Source organism: Nycticebus coucang, chromosome 1 (assembly GCF_027406575.1).
Source record: "Nycticebus coucang isolate mNycCou1 chromosome 1, mNycCou1.pri, whole genome shotgun sequence".
Classification (NCBI taxonomy): domain Eukaryota; kingdom Metazoa; phylum Chordata; class Mammalia; order Primates; family Lorisidae; genus Nycticebus; species Nycticebus coucang.
In genome coordinates, this window is record NC_069780.1 from 44,555,249 (window position 1) to 44,571,360 (window position 16,112).

Consider the following 16,112-nt stretch of genomic DNA (forward strand, 5'->3'; position numbering starts at 1 on the left):
ATGATAAGGCTTGTATTAGATCCTCAAAGCTGCACTGACAGGACTCATAGTGTCCTGCTGTTAGGCCTACAGTGACGTGTGCATTGTGGTTCAAGCTAAGAGTGTGGGGAGACATTTGCCCCCTTAAGTCAGGCAGCCAGAACAAACAGCAAGCAGCAGTAGAGTGGGTGTTCTTTCCTTGCCCCACTGGATGGTGTAACACTGAGGGAGGTGAACAAAATGTGTGCTTCCCTTCATAATTTCTAAATATAAGAGGGAGGGGCCATGGCAATAGAAAGTCACATTCCATTTCATCTACCAAACAAAGCTAATGCCAAGTGCAGCTTTTCTCCCATCCATCTTAAAGAAAAATGCAATTCTAAAGGCAGAGTATATTCTTGGTCATACTCCATGCAAATCAGCTTCTGACTTGCCTACCACAGCAGGGTTCAATTAACATGACACATTTTCCTGAAGAAAAGTGTGTTCTTTGCCGATTCTTAATATTACTAAATTACTTTTAGCAAGTTCGCATAATGCATGTGAAACATCCAAGTAGATTTTTCAGCACCACGAAATAGGGTTTTGTAGTTCATTCCTTTTTGAGAAAGAGGAATATTGTCAAGATCTTTTAAATATCTTTCATTTATGTTAGAACCTGAAGCTCTTTAGTTATTAATACTCATTTTCCAGATGGTAATCTTTTTTCACATTTCTTATACTGCCAACTTCAACATGATTCGATTTCATTTAGAAATTGATTTTTACTTTGGGATGATGGTGGGTGTTACTGGAAGAGAAGAGATGATTACATCGACAAGTAAGCACTTCCTCTTGCAGATATGGCAATATTTTGTGAAATGAACGTTTGATTATATTTGGTTCTTCACTATGTATGTGGAATTGTCTGGGATCCCCCAAACTAATTTCTCCCTCTGTCTTTTGTTAATAGTAAATAATTCATGTTTCTTTGGTGGAGAGTCTTAAAAAAAAAACAAAAAACAGATGTATTGCAAAGTTCTTCTGTTCACACCAAATTCTGAAAAGTCTCAGAATGGGAAAGATAGGTAGTTGAGTAAAATTCAGTGAAAGGCACAATGTGGATGTGCTTGATTTATAACTCTGATCAAGATGGTCACTGTGATTCACAATGTTTATATTATCGCCTTGACTGTTTGAGGCCAGTGTGACTGATGGAGGTATCTGTTTGTGGAAGATGGTTTGACTTAAGCACTGCCCTGCTTTATGAATGCAGCTGCTATTTGTAAAATGTAGTAGAGGCCTTTTTATCCACTCATTCAACAAGTATTCAATGGGCTGTTCTTATTCCAAGTACTGTGTGAATATAGAAGTGAACAGGACAAGAAGTTACAGAAGATCTCATGACTAATTATAACTGTGGAACCTGCTACAGAGATAAAGTGTGGATGTGAGAACGTGTAACGGAGAGGTCTGACAGATTAGAGATGATTGTTGTGAGAAAGGGACATTTATACTTAGAACTGTAGAATTTGGGGGATAAAGCCAGAAGAAGAAGTAGTGGGGAAAAAACTTACAGGCAAAGAAATTACCAGGTGGGAAGATATGAGACAGAAAAGAGGCCGTCTTGGAGGAAACTAGTTTCATACACCTGAAACTTAAAAGGAGAGTGCATCTTCTAACCAGGCCTGAGAGGTAAGAGTGTCCTATAGGGTCTCGTGGGACATATGTAGGTATTTGAATTTTTGTCAGCAAGTAAAATAAGGAGCCACCGATGGGTTTCCAGCTGGAAAGAAATAGTCAGAGTTCCACTTTGATGCTGCATTGAGAAAAGTGTAGAAGGAGCCAAGAGCATTTGCGATGAGATTGCAGTAATTCAAGTGAGTAACGCTGCCCGGATAGGAGGGAAGTGCACTAGCTCAAGTGAGTTTTGGGAAATAGCAATGAGAGGGCATGGGTTCCTATAGATAAGCAGGGATAAACTAGAAGAAGTTGTCAAGGATGAGCCACTAGATGATTGTGGGACGATGAAGATGGTTTTAGGAAGAAGGTCATAAATTTGATTTGGAAATGCTGGGTTTGCTTGTGACATTGACTGTGGTGGAGCCCAAAAGTGGCTGATGTGTAATAAGAAAGGGCACAGTTCGCGTGAGTTGTCGTTGCTAGTATATCAACTTGATAGTTCAATTTCAAGTCCTAGACCTCAAGGGAGGAAAGTCTGACTCACAAACATTTGGAATTTACTAGACTATGATGGTGATGAAAGCTGGGGAGCTCATCAAAGGAAAGGGGGAGGAATGGGAAGAAACCCAAGGGCCGGGTGCTGGTTTTGCCTCTCATGGAGCTCTTCATTTTCTCTAAGACCCATCTGGCTTTAGATCCCAGCAGAAATTCTGGGATCTGGTTGGAATTCTGTGCTCCCACAACCCTTCTCAGGCTGCAGTGCTGTGGCTGCCCCCGTATGAACCATTGGTGCCCTTTCACTGACCACCTTCAGAATAGTTCTCATTTCATGTGTTACTTCTACAGTCTTCACCATACGTCATTAACGTAAATTTTATTTGTTCATTCTATGCGCCAAACACTATTTTAAGTAATTTTAATAGTGTATTTCATAATCCTGTTTAAACTCTTTTAAGTTGGTACCACAGTATACCATTTTCCTATGAGGAAACTGCAATATCTAAGGTAATAACCATCCCATGTCAGGGTTTCCTAGCATTGGAAAGGATGTGTTGCAGTAGTCTTCCCAGGTGTATATCTTTGATACAAGTTGTCAGATTTCAAATTTCAGGGCAGCCTCTACCAGCTGTGACATCTTAGGCAGGTCCTCAGCCTCAAAAGGGTCCAACAAAGTGTTGGTGCATAGTAAATGTTCATTACTGTTGGCTGTGTTCCCATTGTTGTTCTACCTCCTATATGGTGTTCTTTCCTTCATAGGAAATCCTGATGATGTGGTGGTGTTTATAACCTATCCAACCTCATAACTCTCCTGTACCTGGAATAAACTCTGCTTGTTCCAGAATGTCTGCTAAGTGGTTTGTTGACTTCCTAAATTTCGTATGCAGTTTCCCAGTCATTTACAAGTTGAACAGGGAATAGAATGCAACCACAACCATCGGCTCTATACTGCTCATAAAGGCAGCTGTGTCCATGGAAACTTTCCGACATGCAGGCCAGTGTGCTTGCCCTTTAGTTATTCAGAGAGCCTTGACCATGCAAAAGTCTGCAATTTTCAATGCCTTTTTGTGAAAGCACTTCAAGAACACAATCATCACTATACCAGAATGTCCATTTGTTGATCTTGTTGGCCTTTAAAAATATTTTTATCCTGTTTCTCATTTGAAAGATTACTGGGAATAACATGAGCCCTATATCCTTAGAAATTTCAATCTAACAAAGAAGAGAAACATTAAAAAAAAACTTTGTTAATAATATTTAGTAATAGTTGTGATAAAGTCTTCAAAGGGGGTCAGGTCTAAGTGGGGAAGAATAGAGTCAGTCAGGGAAGGAAGTTTCCGGAGGAATTGGTTTCCTGCTGCATGTTGAGATTTGTGTATGACCCATCGATTTCAAAGATTTTCTTGACTTTTTGTTTGTCTCCATCCAACTGTTTTATAGAACATTGTGCATTTTCTGTCTCACCATGCATCGTTTAGTCACTCTACCTAACTCAATCTGAAGTGCATACAGGCAGTCCCTGAGTTACAAACATATGCCTGATATATGACTCACAAGTGTGAACAGGGGCTACTAGAGGTAAATGTACCTGTTTCTAACTTACATACAAATTCAACTTAAGAACAAGCCTATCTCGTTCAGAACCCAGGCATACCTATATTGCTAGCATAAGCCCATTTCCAGTCTAAGCTTCGTTTTTCTATTACGGACACCTTTACCTTCTAGCCCCCCGTACCTGCTTTCTTCCCCACCCACAGTGTAACAGTAACCATGTCCTTTTCTGCTTTCTTCCTATATATCTCTTCCTTTCCATTTTCCCTCATAACCACCCAAGTCTGGACGCATACCACCTCCGAGCTGGATCGCAGTGGCCCCTTAGCTGGGACTGCTTCTATATGATGTAGCACACACTCTCGCCCCTTTGTATTAAGTCCACTTGTCTATTCTAGGTGTCACAGCTACAGTAATCATCTGTAAACAGTATTTTTATCAACTTTCTCTGTTCAAATACATCCAAAGACCTCTGTTTCCAAGTTGATACTTACATGCTTCACAGTTACTTCCAAGGACTTTCATTAATCTACAGCACTATTTCAATCAAATACTATTTCCAATTTCAATCCAACACAAAATGTCCTATAATTAGTTTGGTTCCACTCTGAGATAAACACATTGTAACCATTTCGTTCCTTCTACCTTGCCAGGTATTTTTGCCTGCCATTTTCTCCCCATCCTCCTATTTAAACCCAGCCCATCATGCCTTGAGCACTCTTAGAAATTGGCACTGACTCTCCTAAACTTCATAAATCTCACTCTCTCTTTCTTCTGCATCTGTATAGCACAAATCACTATTTATTAATGTGCAGCATAGTGTTTGCTGTTGTTCCATAGTCTCATTTCTCTCAATAGAATTCATCCTTCTTGGGGAAAGAATCATTCGTAAAATTGCTTCAGTAGTGGTCCCCAGCAAATAGATGCTGTGTTAATCTCAAAGTACGTGTTCGATAAATACCTAATGACTAATTGCATAATGATTAATTGATAGATATTTTTTATGGGTGAAGATTTAATATCTACCATGGATGTTATGATATTAGATGTGATTATGTTAACTTGATATTTCATGAAATAGATGCTAAATTCAGCAAATGAATGAGTAATTATAATCATATCAATAGTCATGGGTAACCTTAAAAGATAAGTTGTGGCATTTGAATAAAGTAGAAATGTCAAATTAACCTATAGGCACAATATGCCATTGTAGTCAGTTAATTCCAAAAATAGTCACTGGGTACTTCCTCTGCTCCTGGCACTGGTGGTTCAGTGATACACAAAAGAGGCCAGCTCTACCTTCTTGGAGCTTCTCATCAGACTGGGAGGCTGACTTTGAACAAAATTTTAATTATAATCGTGTCATTGAGTACAAAGGGAGGAACTTTTTACAGTGATCGTGTGTTCTTCCTGAGTGAAGATGGTGAAACCTTCACAAGGGAGTTGTGTGGCCGAGTTTCATTTTGCACGGCTACCTGTCCTGGTGATGCTTCACCAGTGCAGGGCTCCAGAGGCTGTATGTGCCCTTGCCTCCACCTGCTGCTGCAGTGCCGTCCCTCCCTGCAGGAGAAGGAGCAATAGCAGGAGCAGTCCGTCCTAAGGTTTCGGAGCTGGCAGAAACACAGCGGCTGGTTCTGAATGAGATTGCAATGTGAACAGTAAATTCTAAGAGTCCACAGGAGAGACTGAATTCGGTCATTGTGGAGTGGGATGTGCAGTCGAAAAGGGTTTGCAGAAAAGAAGAGAAAGTAACATATCCATTTAAATATGTTATACCAAATCTGTAGGGACATAGATTGGTGGGGGTTTTTTGGCTTCAGAAGGAAACTTGAAGTGTTTAATGGAAAAGAAATGCCCTTCGGCATTTGTACCTGCTCACAGAGAGGGTAACTTTGATGGGTTCCTAATATCTGTTCTAAATGGTGAGAGCAAATACTCTTTACCATTCTGTCTCATCGCAGATAAGAATTGTACAAGTTACATGCCTTTCACTTTTGACAAAGGGAACAAACTATAAAATGCTACTATCTGAAATGGAAAATGTGGCAATACATTTTAGAGCCCGTCAGAAACACTTCAGAGCTAAAATGAAATGTAGAAATAGGAAGACGTGAGGTTCTGCATCCTGCTATTATGCTCCAGAATATTACAGTCATAAACATGTACTTGTGTACAATTCTAAAAGTGCAATTACTTGTCGAAATCAATTAACTATAGTTACAATGAAAATTCTGTTGTCCAGTTAATTTTTTACTTGCCTAAATTACACCTATACCTATACTAGCATGTTTAAAGGGTTGGATATATTCTTTATACTGCATATTAGATTTATTTTATAGCATAGAATGTCGGATCACTGATGGCATTTTACCTGGTGGAGGGATGCTGTGCCATAGGCCTCACATGGCATATTAAATTGTCTTCTTCTTTTATTTACAGTGTTCCTCAGACTTGTCCCTTCCCTACATTTTCCCTTAACCGAGATCATTAAAAATGCATGACTACACAATGAGAAATGAGCTTGGCCTGGATTGCCAGACTCAACTCTCTAAGATTGCTCTATGGTATCTTCCATGCCATTGATTAATTCTTATCCTAGAAAAACCTTGTTTTTATATTATTCTCTAATCAGGAAAGTATATCGTCTCCTGTCATAGCCTTTTTTTGTGGTCCTGTAACAGAATACCACAGATTGGGTGATTTTAAATGATAGAAATGTACATGGCTCACAGTTCTGGAGGTTGGGAAGACTGAGAGCCTGATGCAAGCATCAGCAGGGGGGCTCTTGTTGCATTATTGCTTAGTGGAAGGTTGAAGGGCAGAAGATCATCCCCTAAAGAGGAAGAGAGCAAGAGACAGGCCCAAATACACTTTCATAACAAGCCCACTCTTGAGATACCTCACCCACTCCCTCAATAATGGCTGTCAATTCATTCATGAGGGCAGTAGGCTGCACCTCTCTCAACACCATTGCATTGAGGATTAAATTCTGAACACGTGAACTTCGGGGACACACAGATGCCATAGCATCTCCCAACAGGCTCTTACGACCAGGAAGTTCTGTGCTATGAAATCTTTCCATAGTCTGAGTTACCAGTATTTAGTCAATTGCATATTTAAATCTTCCTAACTCTTTCACTCACCATTCATGCCTCTCACTCTGTGTTGAGCTCACTCTTACCTCTGTAACATCCCCTTTATCCCAAATACCTATTCAACTCACCCTCATTCTCCACGTTTCTGCCCAAATCTCACTCCCTACCCCTCGTGACACATTTCACAGTCTCACCCACTTTCTCCTCTCACACTCTTACAGTCATGGTCTCCAACCCACAGCACACACATTATCATCATTCTTGCCATTGTCTCTACTTTATGTGGCTTGGAAATTTTTAAAGAAATTCACTATACTGAACATTTATGTTTTACATAGAAAGATAGCCATGCCATAAATATTTGAGTGAATGGAATAGCTACCTTAAGTTTGAATGAATAAACTATGATATATAACTTACAGGATAAATCTGCTATTGATCCTGTAAATAGAATAAATAGCTTGCAAATATTCTGCAGATATGCTTCAGAATATATTATTCATAAAGATAAACATATTATTCAAAATGTTGTTCACTGGCTCAGCACCCGTAGCTTAGTGGTTAGGGTGCCGGCCACATACACAAGGGCTGGTGGGTTCGAGCCCGGCCCAGGCCTGCTAAACAACAATGACAACTGCAAGGAAAAAAAAGACAGGCATTGTGGTGTGTGCCGTTAGTCCCAGCTGCTTGGGAGACTGAGGCAAGAGAATCGCTTAAGCCCAAAAGTTTGAGGTTGCTGTGAGCTGTGATGCCACAACACTCTACCAAGGGCAACATAGTGAGACTCAAATATATGTATTTATTTCACAGGTGAGTATCATAGAAACCACAGAATTTTAGACCCAGAATGTTCTTGGTGATCATTTATTCTAACCTCATCATTTTATTTGAAAGGTACACAAACCCAAATGATACGATAAATAAAAAGCAGAGGTGTAAAAAAAGCAATTCTCATGGCAAACATCAAATACAATGTTCTCCACCAGGGCTATCATCTTACCAGCTAGCTTTTAGCTGCCTTCTAGACAAGAACAAGAACTGTCTTACTTTTTTTTATATTCCATGATATTTCTTTGCAAATTGCCAGGACTGTAGAGCCCTAATAAACTTTTCCTCTAAAAAAAGCACACGTTTCTTTCCTATTATTTTTCAAAGTTACTAAATTTTCTAATGGTGTTAAGACTTGCAAGGAATTTGAAATTATTGTACAATGAAGGTTATCTTGAACTATTGTTTATTTTCATTATGTTTTTAAAAAACACTTTTATGGTACTTTTTCATATAATGATTGAGCGAGTTCTTTCTCAAAAAGCAGAAACAGAGTGGGTGAAGATGCTTTTCCCCAAGAGTATGCAATGCCCCGTGGTACCACACCAGAGTTGAAGGAACCCAGGGAAATGTTTTATACCTCCCCTTCATCCTACTACATGACTGTTTTGATTTTTGAAAAGCCTAAATATGTAAACAAATAATTCAAAAATGACCAGTTGAGTTGAAGGACCATTATGCATTTAAAAAGAGTTATTCTAATGAAAGCAACTACCATAGTGTTGTTTCTCTAATGATTTTAAATGTATACAGAATGACAAAATTCACTGTGTCAACAACTTTCAGGAAAGAAAAAAAGAAACTAGTGTTTTCATTGTAGCATTTAATGAAACATGTTGAAACTTTCATGAATTTTTGGTTCATGTAATTAAGCACAAATAGCTTGAGCATGCCTTATGTGGTATGTCTCCAGATGACAGGTAATGGCAGTGTGACCTCTCTGTGCTCTTTAGTCTATATTATCCACAGAGTTGGATGCAAAGCTCAGTGAGTAAGATGAAATTACTGGTTAGCCTAACATGTTTTCTGTCCTAGGGATAGAGACCTGGTATTCAATGGAGCCCTTTCCCACATTAGGTCCTTCCCTTGTCCTCATTCAGATCTGGCGGAAAGAAAGGGGAGGGGTCCTAATTTCTAATTTACCACACATCGGCTCATCTGCCTAAAAGTCTGGTGTTTATGCCAGTCAACAAAACCCAAACTTGTTCATTTTAATGCTGCAGCCTGAGTGTTTTATGTTTTCTTCTGTTTTTCAGACTGTGTTTCCTGTGAGCCCTGATGGAGTGATCCAAATGTGCTGCAATGGTGACATAAACCATTGCGGATGGGAAAGTAGCTGACACACCTCGTTTCCCTTTACCTTTGTATGGTGCTTCCATTGGACTAGTCCGGGAAAGTCTATACAACATGAGTTTTATTGTGAAACTTCACAGGCACTTTCAGAGGACGGTCATTCTGCTTGCCACCTTTTGTATGGTAAGCATTATCATTTCTGCTTACTACCTGTACAGTGGCTACAAACAGGAAAATGAACTCTCTGAGATGGCTTCAGAAGTGGACTGTGGTGACTTCCAACACCTGCCGTATAGACTATTGGAAGTGAAAACAATGAAGCTTTTTGATGTCTCGAGGACAGACCCCATAGTCCTAGTGTTTGTGGAGAGCCAGTACTCATCCCTGGGTCAAGACATCATTATGATTCTGGAATCAAGTAGATTCCAATATCACGTTGAAATCGCGCCCGGAAAGGGAGATCTTCCTGCACTTATAGACAAAAATAAAGGCAAATACATTCTCATTATTTATGAGAATATTTCAAAGTATATAAACATGGACTCTTGGAATCGAAGCCTTTTAGATAAATACTGTGTAGAATACGGTGTGGGTATCATTGGATTCCACAAAACTAGTGAGAAAAATCTACAGAGCTTTCAATTAAAAGGTTTCCCTCTCTCCATCTATGGAAACCTTGCAGTAAAAGATTGTTGTATTAATCCTCATTCACCATTACTTCGGGTGACCAAATCTTCTAAGCTTGAAAAAGGTTCTTTACCTGGAACTGACTGGACAGTTTTTCAGATTAATCACTCAGCCTACCAACCAGTAATATTTGCCAAAGTAAAGACCCCAGAAAACCTTTTTCCTCCCATCTCCAGAGGTGCTTTTTATGCCACTATCATACACGACCTGGGGCTTCAAGATGGAATACAGCGAGTTCTGTTTGGCAACAACTTGAACTTTTGGTTACACAGGCTCATCTTCATAGATGCCATCTCCTTTTTGTCAGGGAAGAGGCTGACATTGTCCTTGGACAGATACATCCTTGTGGACATTGATGATATATTTGTGGGGAAGGAGGGAACAAGGATGAACACCAATGATGTAAAGGTAAGGCTCTATTCTCTCAAAGTGTCAGAGTTTAGTTCCTCTGGAAGTGGGGCTACCAAGGAGCTTAGTTTATACCAGGACTAAGGAGTTTCCCAGGACCTGGGACTTTTATCAGCAAAGTCAGGCTAGATAGCATAAGTTAATTTACCCTGTCACCATGAATTGACTAAGTAGATAATACATTTCTTTCTGAATCAAGAAAAAAATGAAGATTTTACTGGAAGATTGAGTGCAACAGGATCCAAAAATGGCTTTCTATAGAGTAGAAACCATTTTTTTAGTTACTTTTCAGAAACTATCTACCTTGGTAGACCATTACTAATCTAAGATTTGGTTCATTTAAATGTGAGATTAAAGTGAATTTGTCTTAATGATAATAAATACTCCCACAAATTTTCAAGAATTACAGATCTCTTAAGTAGCAAGTTCAGATATTTTTGGAAGTCAAATATGCAGCTCATTTTCTCTTACCGTGTTTTTCTGAAACTCTGAAAATTAACATTCTAAATGTAGAGAGCTATGACTACGGCAAGCATATTTATTCACATACAAACATAAGGATTTAAATTGATTTCAGTGCACATTTCTAGTACACATATGAAGCCCATCATGCAACATTTAAATTGCATTATGTTTCTTACTGTGCAAAACCACTGCCCGTAAACAGAAATTATTTAAAGATAGTTTGTTGTTATTATGAATTGATTGTGTTACGTAAACAAGTGGTTGTTTAATATTAATGGATCTAAAATTAAAATTAGCTATATTTGTCTTAGTTTCCCATTCAAAATGTCATAGGATTCTATTTCTGTTATACTACATATTAATTCTTATCTAAATGAGGTTTTTGATACATGATTTTTATTCTCTACAGCTTTGACCTTTTGGCAGAATATCTAAATCTAAATCAGATGGCAAAAAATATATCTTGAAAACTGTGCTCTTTTCCTGGTCACTGAGCATCAGGCAAATAATAGTGATGTTCATCCCGCTAGTTAAATGAGCTGAGGACACCAGAAGAACCATTAAATGTTTCTGTAAGAGAGTGCGAAGACTAAAAAGTAAAACAAAAAACTTTTCATACTCTTAGCATTATTTTAGTCTCCTCTTTTTAGCTCAATAGAAATTAATTAATAAGTAAGTTTATATTTAAGTTTTCATTAAGTCTTTTGAAATTTACTTTTGAAGGTATAGTTAAATTAGGCCAGGCACGATGGCTTATGCCTGTAATCCCAGTACTCTGGGAAGCCGGGGCAGGTGGATTGCCTGAGCTCATGAGCTGGAGACTACACTGAGCCAAAGTGAGACCCCCTCTCTAAAAATAGAGAGGTGCCTGCCAGGTGTTGTGGCAGGCACCTATAGTCCCAGCTTGGGAAACTGAGACAAGAGAATCACTTGAACCTTAGAGTCTGAGGTTGCTGTGAGCTACGATGCCACAATACTCTATTGGGGGCAACAAAATGATACACACACACACACACACACATATGTTACGACATTTTAAAATAAGCTAGATAAAAATCTCTGAGCTTTCTGCGCAACCCTCAACTCTTATATCTGTTAATTTTTTTTGTTTTATTTTTTGTTTGTTTTGTATTTTTGAGACAGAGTCTCACTATGTTGCCTTCAGTACAGTGCCATGGTGCCACAGCTCACAACAACCTCAAAATCTTGGGCTTGAGCAATTCTCTTGCCTCAGTCTTCCAATTAGCTGGGCCTACAGGTGCTCGCCACAATGCCCAGCTATTTTTGTTGTTGTTGTTGTTGTTGTTGTTATAGTTGTCATTGTTGTTTAGCAGGCCCAGGCTGGGCTCCAACCCACCAGCCTCAGTGTACATGGCTGGTGCCCTACTCACTGAGCTAGGGGCACCGAGCCTCATATCCATTAATATTACACAAAATACAAAGTACCTTTTGTGTTCTAGAGGTTAAACCATTTTTTCGGGCTTACTGAATATATTTAGGAGGAATTTAGCTTGTATACTTTATGGATTGCTGGTATTTTAGATAGGAATTTATTTTCTAAACCACCTAAAGGCTTTAAAAAGTTACGTTTTGAATTATCTGGGTTTTTAAAATACTTCTAAATTACATTTGTGATTGTCTCTCCAAACACTAATTCATGGCAATCTGTTGCCCTAGAGTGCAAACATTCCATCAGTAACTAGTTATTGAGTGTGTACTACACAGGAAGCACTTTGGGGATTTATAGTAGGAGTCATAAACCATGGTCCCATTCCTTTAGAAGAGGGGACAAAGAGAGTGCAGTCAAAGGCAAGCACACTCAGTCTCTGTTCCATGCTTGAAATGGCCATGTCACGTGCCAGGCACAGAGGCAGGCACTTGGGATACAAAGGTAAATAAATTGTCTTGTGAGAGAGAGAAATAGGCAGATAGCTTACAGTGTGCTCAGTACAATAGCAAAGGTACCTAGATGGATTTATGAAAGTAATGCTATAGAAAATACGACAGTGTGTGCTGCATTAACTGGAATCTATTAACTGTGGGGGACAGGGTTTGAAGGTAAGACTAGGATGATGTGATGATTTGGAAGGCTGTGAAGTGATTCAGACAAAAGATTTGTCCTAATTTCTTGAAACTAGGAAATTGGAGTAAAAACGGAAAAGAGAGGACCAATTTAAGAACTATTTTAAGAGGTAAAATTGATGCAATCAGTGTAACCTGGCTTATTATACCCTCAATGAATCCCCAACAATAAAAAAAAAAAAGAGGTAAAATTGAATGACTTAGTAATTGGCTAAGAGGAGATGAAACAGAATAAACATAACCCAGGATGACATTAGGATTTTTAGCATAGCTGAATACTTGTTAATATTACCATTAAAAAGGAAGAGGATCATAGCAAAGGACATAATAAAAATTTCACCTTTATTGGAGTTGGGTGGGACATGCGGGTGTTTCACAGGCAGTTGGCTCACCAGAGAAGTCTATGTAGGAAATAGAGATCTCAAGGTCATCAACCAATAGGGAATAGATCGCAACATGAAAGTATGTGAGATCAGACAGAAAGGATTTATGAGGAGTGATAAGAAAATGATCAAGTGTAGAATCTTGAGATCAATTATCTTTGAGAAAACAAGTAGAAGGAGAAATTCCATGAAAATAGGTTTAAAAGGACAGAGACTGGAAAGCTGTGATGCGATAGAAACCTTAGGAGTGAAGTGCTTCTGTGTGATCACCAACATAAAACCCAACAGCAGGGTCCACTGAGGTAAGGACCACACAGTCTCCCTTGGAAAAAGATGAAGGTCACTGGGGCCCTTGCAGGAGCCCAGTTTGAATTCAGAAGTGAAGTAAGGGGTCAAGATGCAGAAAAAGAGTATGGAATACTCAGTGGAGGAATTTGGATATGTGGGAAACAAGAGAAATTATACACTAGCTGGATGGGGGGATGGGAGGGAGACCAACTGTGTCCACGTTTGCCCGGGACTGGGGTATTCAGCGCTAAAACTCAGAAAGTCCCATAGTTAGGATAAGAGAGGGGATATCAAAGACTACGTGGCCTAAGAAAAGGCGATGGATTTTGTAATTAACAGCCTATAATAAAAAGAAATGTTTTAATTAAGTGTTTTAATTTAATTATTACCACTTTTGAACAAATACTACACTTTTCCTTGAAGTATTAGGAAAACTAAAAATAATGTGAGAAAATCAAAAGTCACATAGACTGTTAACATACAAAATTGGAAGGATAATTTATAATATAAATTTCAGCTACTAATCACCATGTATGTGTTAGCTTTTCCCTTATGTGAAGGAGGAAGTGTGTTTCTGTATTTAATGAGATTAGAATTAGCAGTGAACATTCAGGCTTACCTGTCTAGCTGTTGGATAATATGATTCATTTTACAGAGCTTCAAAGCTGCAAAAGAACCTGGCATAGCACAAAACATATGACTCTTTGTACCAGAAAAATACCAACCCAACACCCCCCCCCAAAAAAAAAGAAAGAGATCCAAATTGGTGTCTACATTCGTCTAGGAATATTCAAGCTACAGGTCCTAGGTCTTAAAGAACCAAAGAAGAAAATTGGTTAGACAATTAAATATTCTTCAAAAAAGGCAGCATTAATTTCAGTTAAATTGAAGTCAGAAAAGGAAATCTGTGGGGGGAGGGTGCGCCATTGGATTTTGGACTGCTTTTGTGATGTTCAAGAATTTAAGTTCCTTTTGCCCTCAGACCTACCCTTAAGCTTCCTGGAACTAAACCTATAAAAAGGGGTTTTGGAAAGGAAAATGGTATTTCTACCATTAAAAACAAAGCTTTTACCATTAAAGCATTTCAGTTTTACATGAAAACACCTTATGACGCAATGAACATCAACAATCCACATTCTTTTTTAGAATCATTAATTCACTTTTGGCCTCAGACCCATAATATTTTTATACTTACAATTTTATAAAATATTCATGCCCTAAGACAGATGAAAAGTTAAATGGGAAAATTCTGGGAAAAGTAGTCTTTTAGGGCTTTATCTCTCACTGTCTCTGTCTTGTGACTTTCTTCTCTTTCTGTAATAAGTACACATTCCCTTTCTAACTTTGACATACTTCCTAACATCCATCAGAAAATGAAGAACCAGTGCACCCACACCTTAACCACCAGCTACTCACACCTGAGCCACCAGTGCACCGATGCCTGTACCACCAGCCACTCACTCCTGAGCCACCAGCCACTTATACCTGAGCCACCAGCCCACTCACACCTGAACCACCAGCCCACTCACACCTGAGGCACCAGTGCACCCACACCTGAACCACCAGCTACTCACACCTGAGCCACCAGTGCACCCGTGCCTGTACCACCAGCCACTGACTCCTGAGCCGTCAGCCACTTACACCTGAGCCACCAGCCCACTCACACCTGAACCACCAGCCCACTCACACCTGAGGCACCAGTGCACCCGTGTCTGTACCACCAGCTACTCACACCTGAGCCACCAGCCCGCTCACACCTGAGGCACCAGTGCACCCACACCTGAACCACCAGCTACTCACACCTGAGCCACCAGTGCACCCGTGCCTGTACCACCAGCCACTCACTCCTGAGCCACCAGCCACTTACACCTGAGCCACCAGCCCACTCACACCTGAACCACCAGCCCACTCACACCTGAGGCACCAGTGCACCCGTGCCTGTACCACCAGCTACTCACACCTGAGCCACCAGCCCACTCACACCTGAGGCACCAGTGCACCCACACCTGAACCACCAGCTACTCACACCTGAGCCACCAGTGCACCCATGCCTGTACCACCAGCCACTCACTCCTGAGCCACCAGCCACTTACACCTGAGCCACCAGCCCACTCACACCTGAGCCACCAGCCCACTCACACCTGAACCACCAGCTACTCACACCTGAGCCACCAGTGTCGCAACTGCATAAATGATCACACAAGACACGGATTGACAGCCACGCTGCAAGAGGTGAGGCTAACCATAGGTGCAGGATAGCACTGAGCACTTTTCAGAGAGTTCTTTTATTGAGAAGATACATAATGGGTGGAACGATTACTAAGCAGAGACGTGCAGGGGCTGCGTGCTGGGGGAAATGATCTCATAGGTGCCAAGTGAGTATGTAATGTACTCAAGGAAATGATTTTCAAGGGTGGTAAGGGAAATGATCTCCAAAATACTGTATGCAATTTTTCTCCACTAATCCTTCAAGGAACTGGTTAATGGTTAATATTTAACATTAGCCTTACTACTACAGGGCTGAACTTTGCTCCTCCAGAATTAATGAATTACTTGGCAGCTTGCCTTCCAAGTCACAAGAGATTTCCAGGTTTGCCAGGAGAATGTCTTGTTCTCAGTAATTTCTCAGATAAGTTATGATATTGGTGGCTGTTGTAGTAAGTATGATGTTTAATCCTCTATACACCAGCCCACTCCCACCTGAGCCACCAGCCACTCACACCTGAGCCACCAGCACACTCACACCGGAGCCACCAGCGCAATCACACCTGAGCCACCAGCCACTCACACCTGAGCCACCAGCCACTCACACCTGAGCCACCAGCACACTCACACCTGAGCCACCAGAACACTCACACCTGAGCCACCAGCACACTCACACCCGAGCCACCAG

The 16,112-nt window shown here is 40.2% G+C and overlaps 1 protein-coding gene across 1 annotated transcript in view; it reads left to right on the forward strand.

Moving 5' to 3' along the window:
- The window catches only part of LOC128571765 (bifunctional heparan sulfate N-deacetylase/N-sulfotransferase 3), a 202,940-nt gene that overhangs the window by 3,884 nt on the left and 182,944 nt on the right, over nt 1-16,112 (forward strand). Inside the window, exon 2 of the mRNA XM_053571469.1 lies at nt 8,870-10,001. Coding sequence (XP_053427444.1) covers nt 9,021-10,001 — 981 coding nt within the window. The 5' untranslated portion in view covers nt 8,870-9,020. The remainder of the gene's footprint in view (nt 1-8,869; nt 10,002-16,112) is intronic.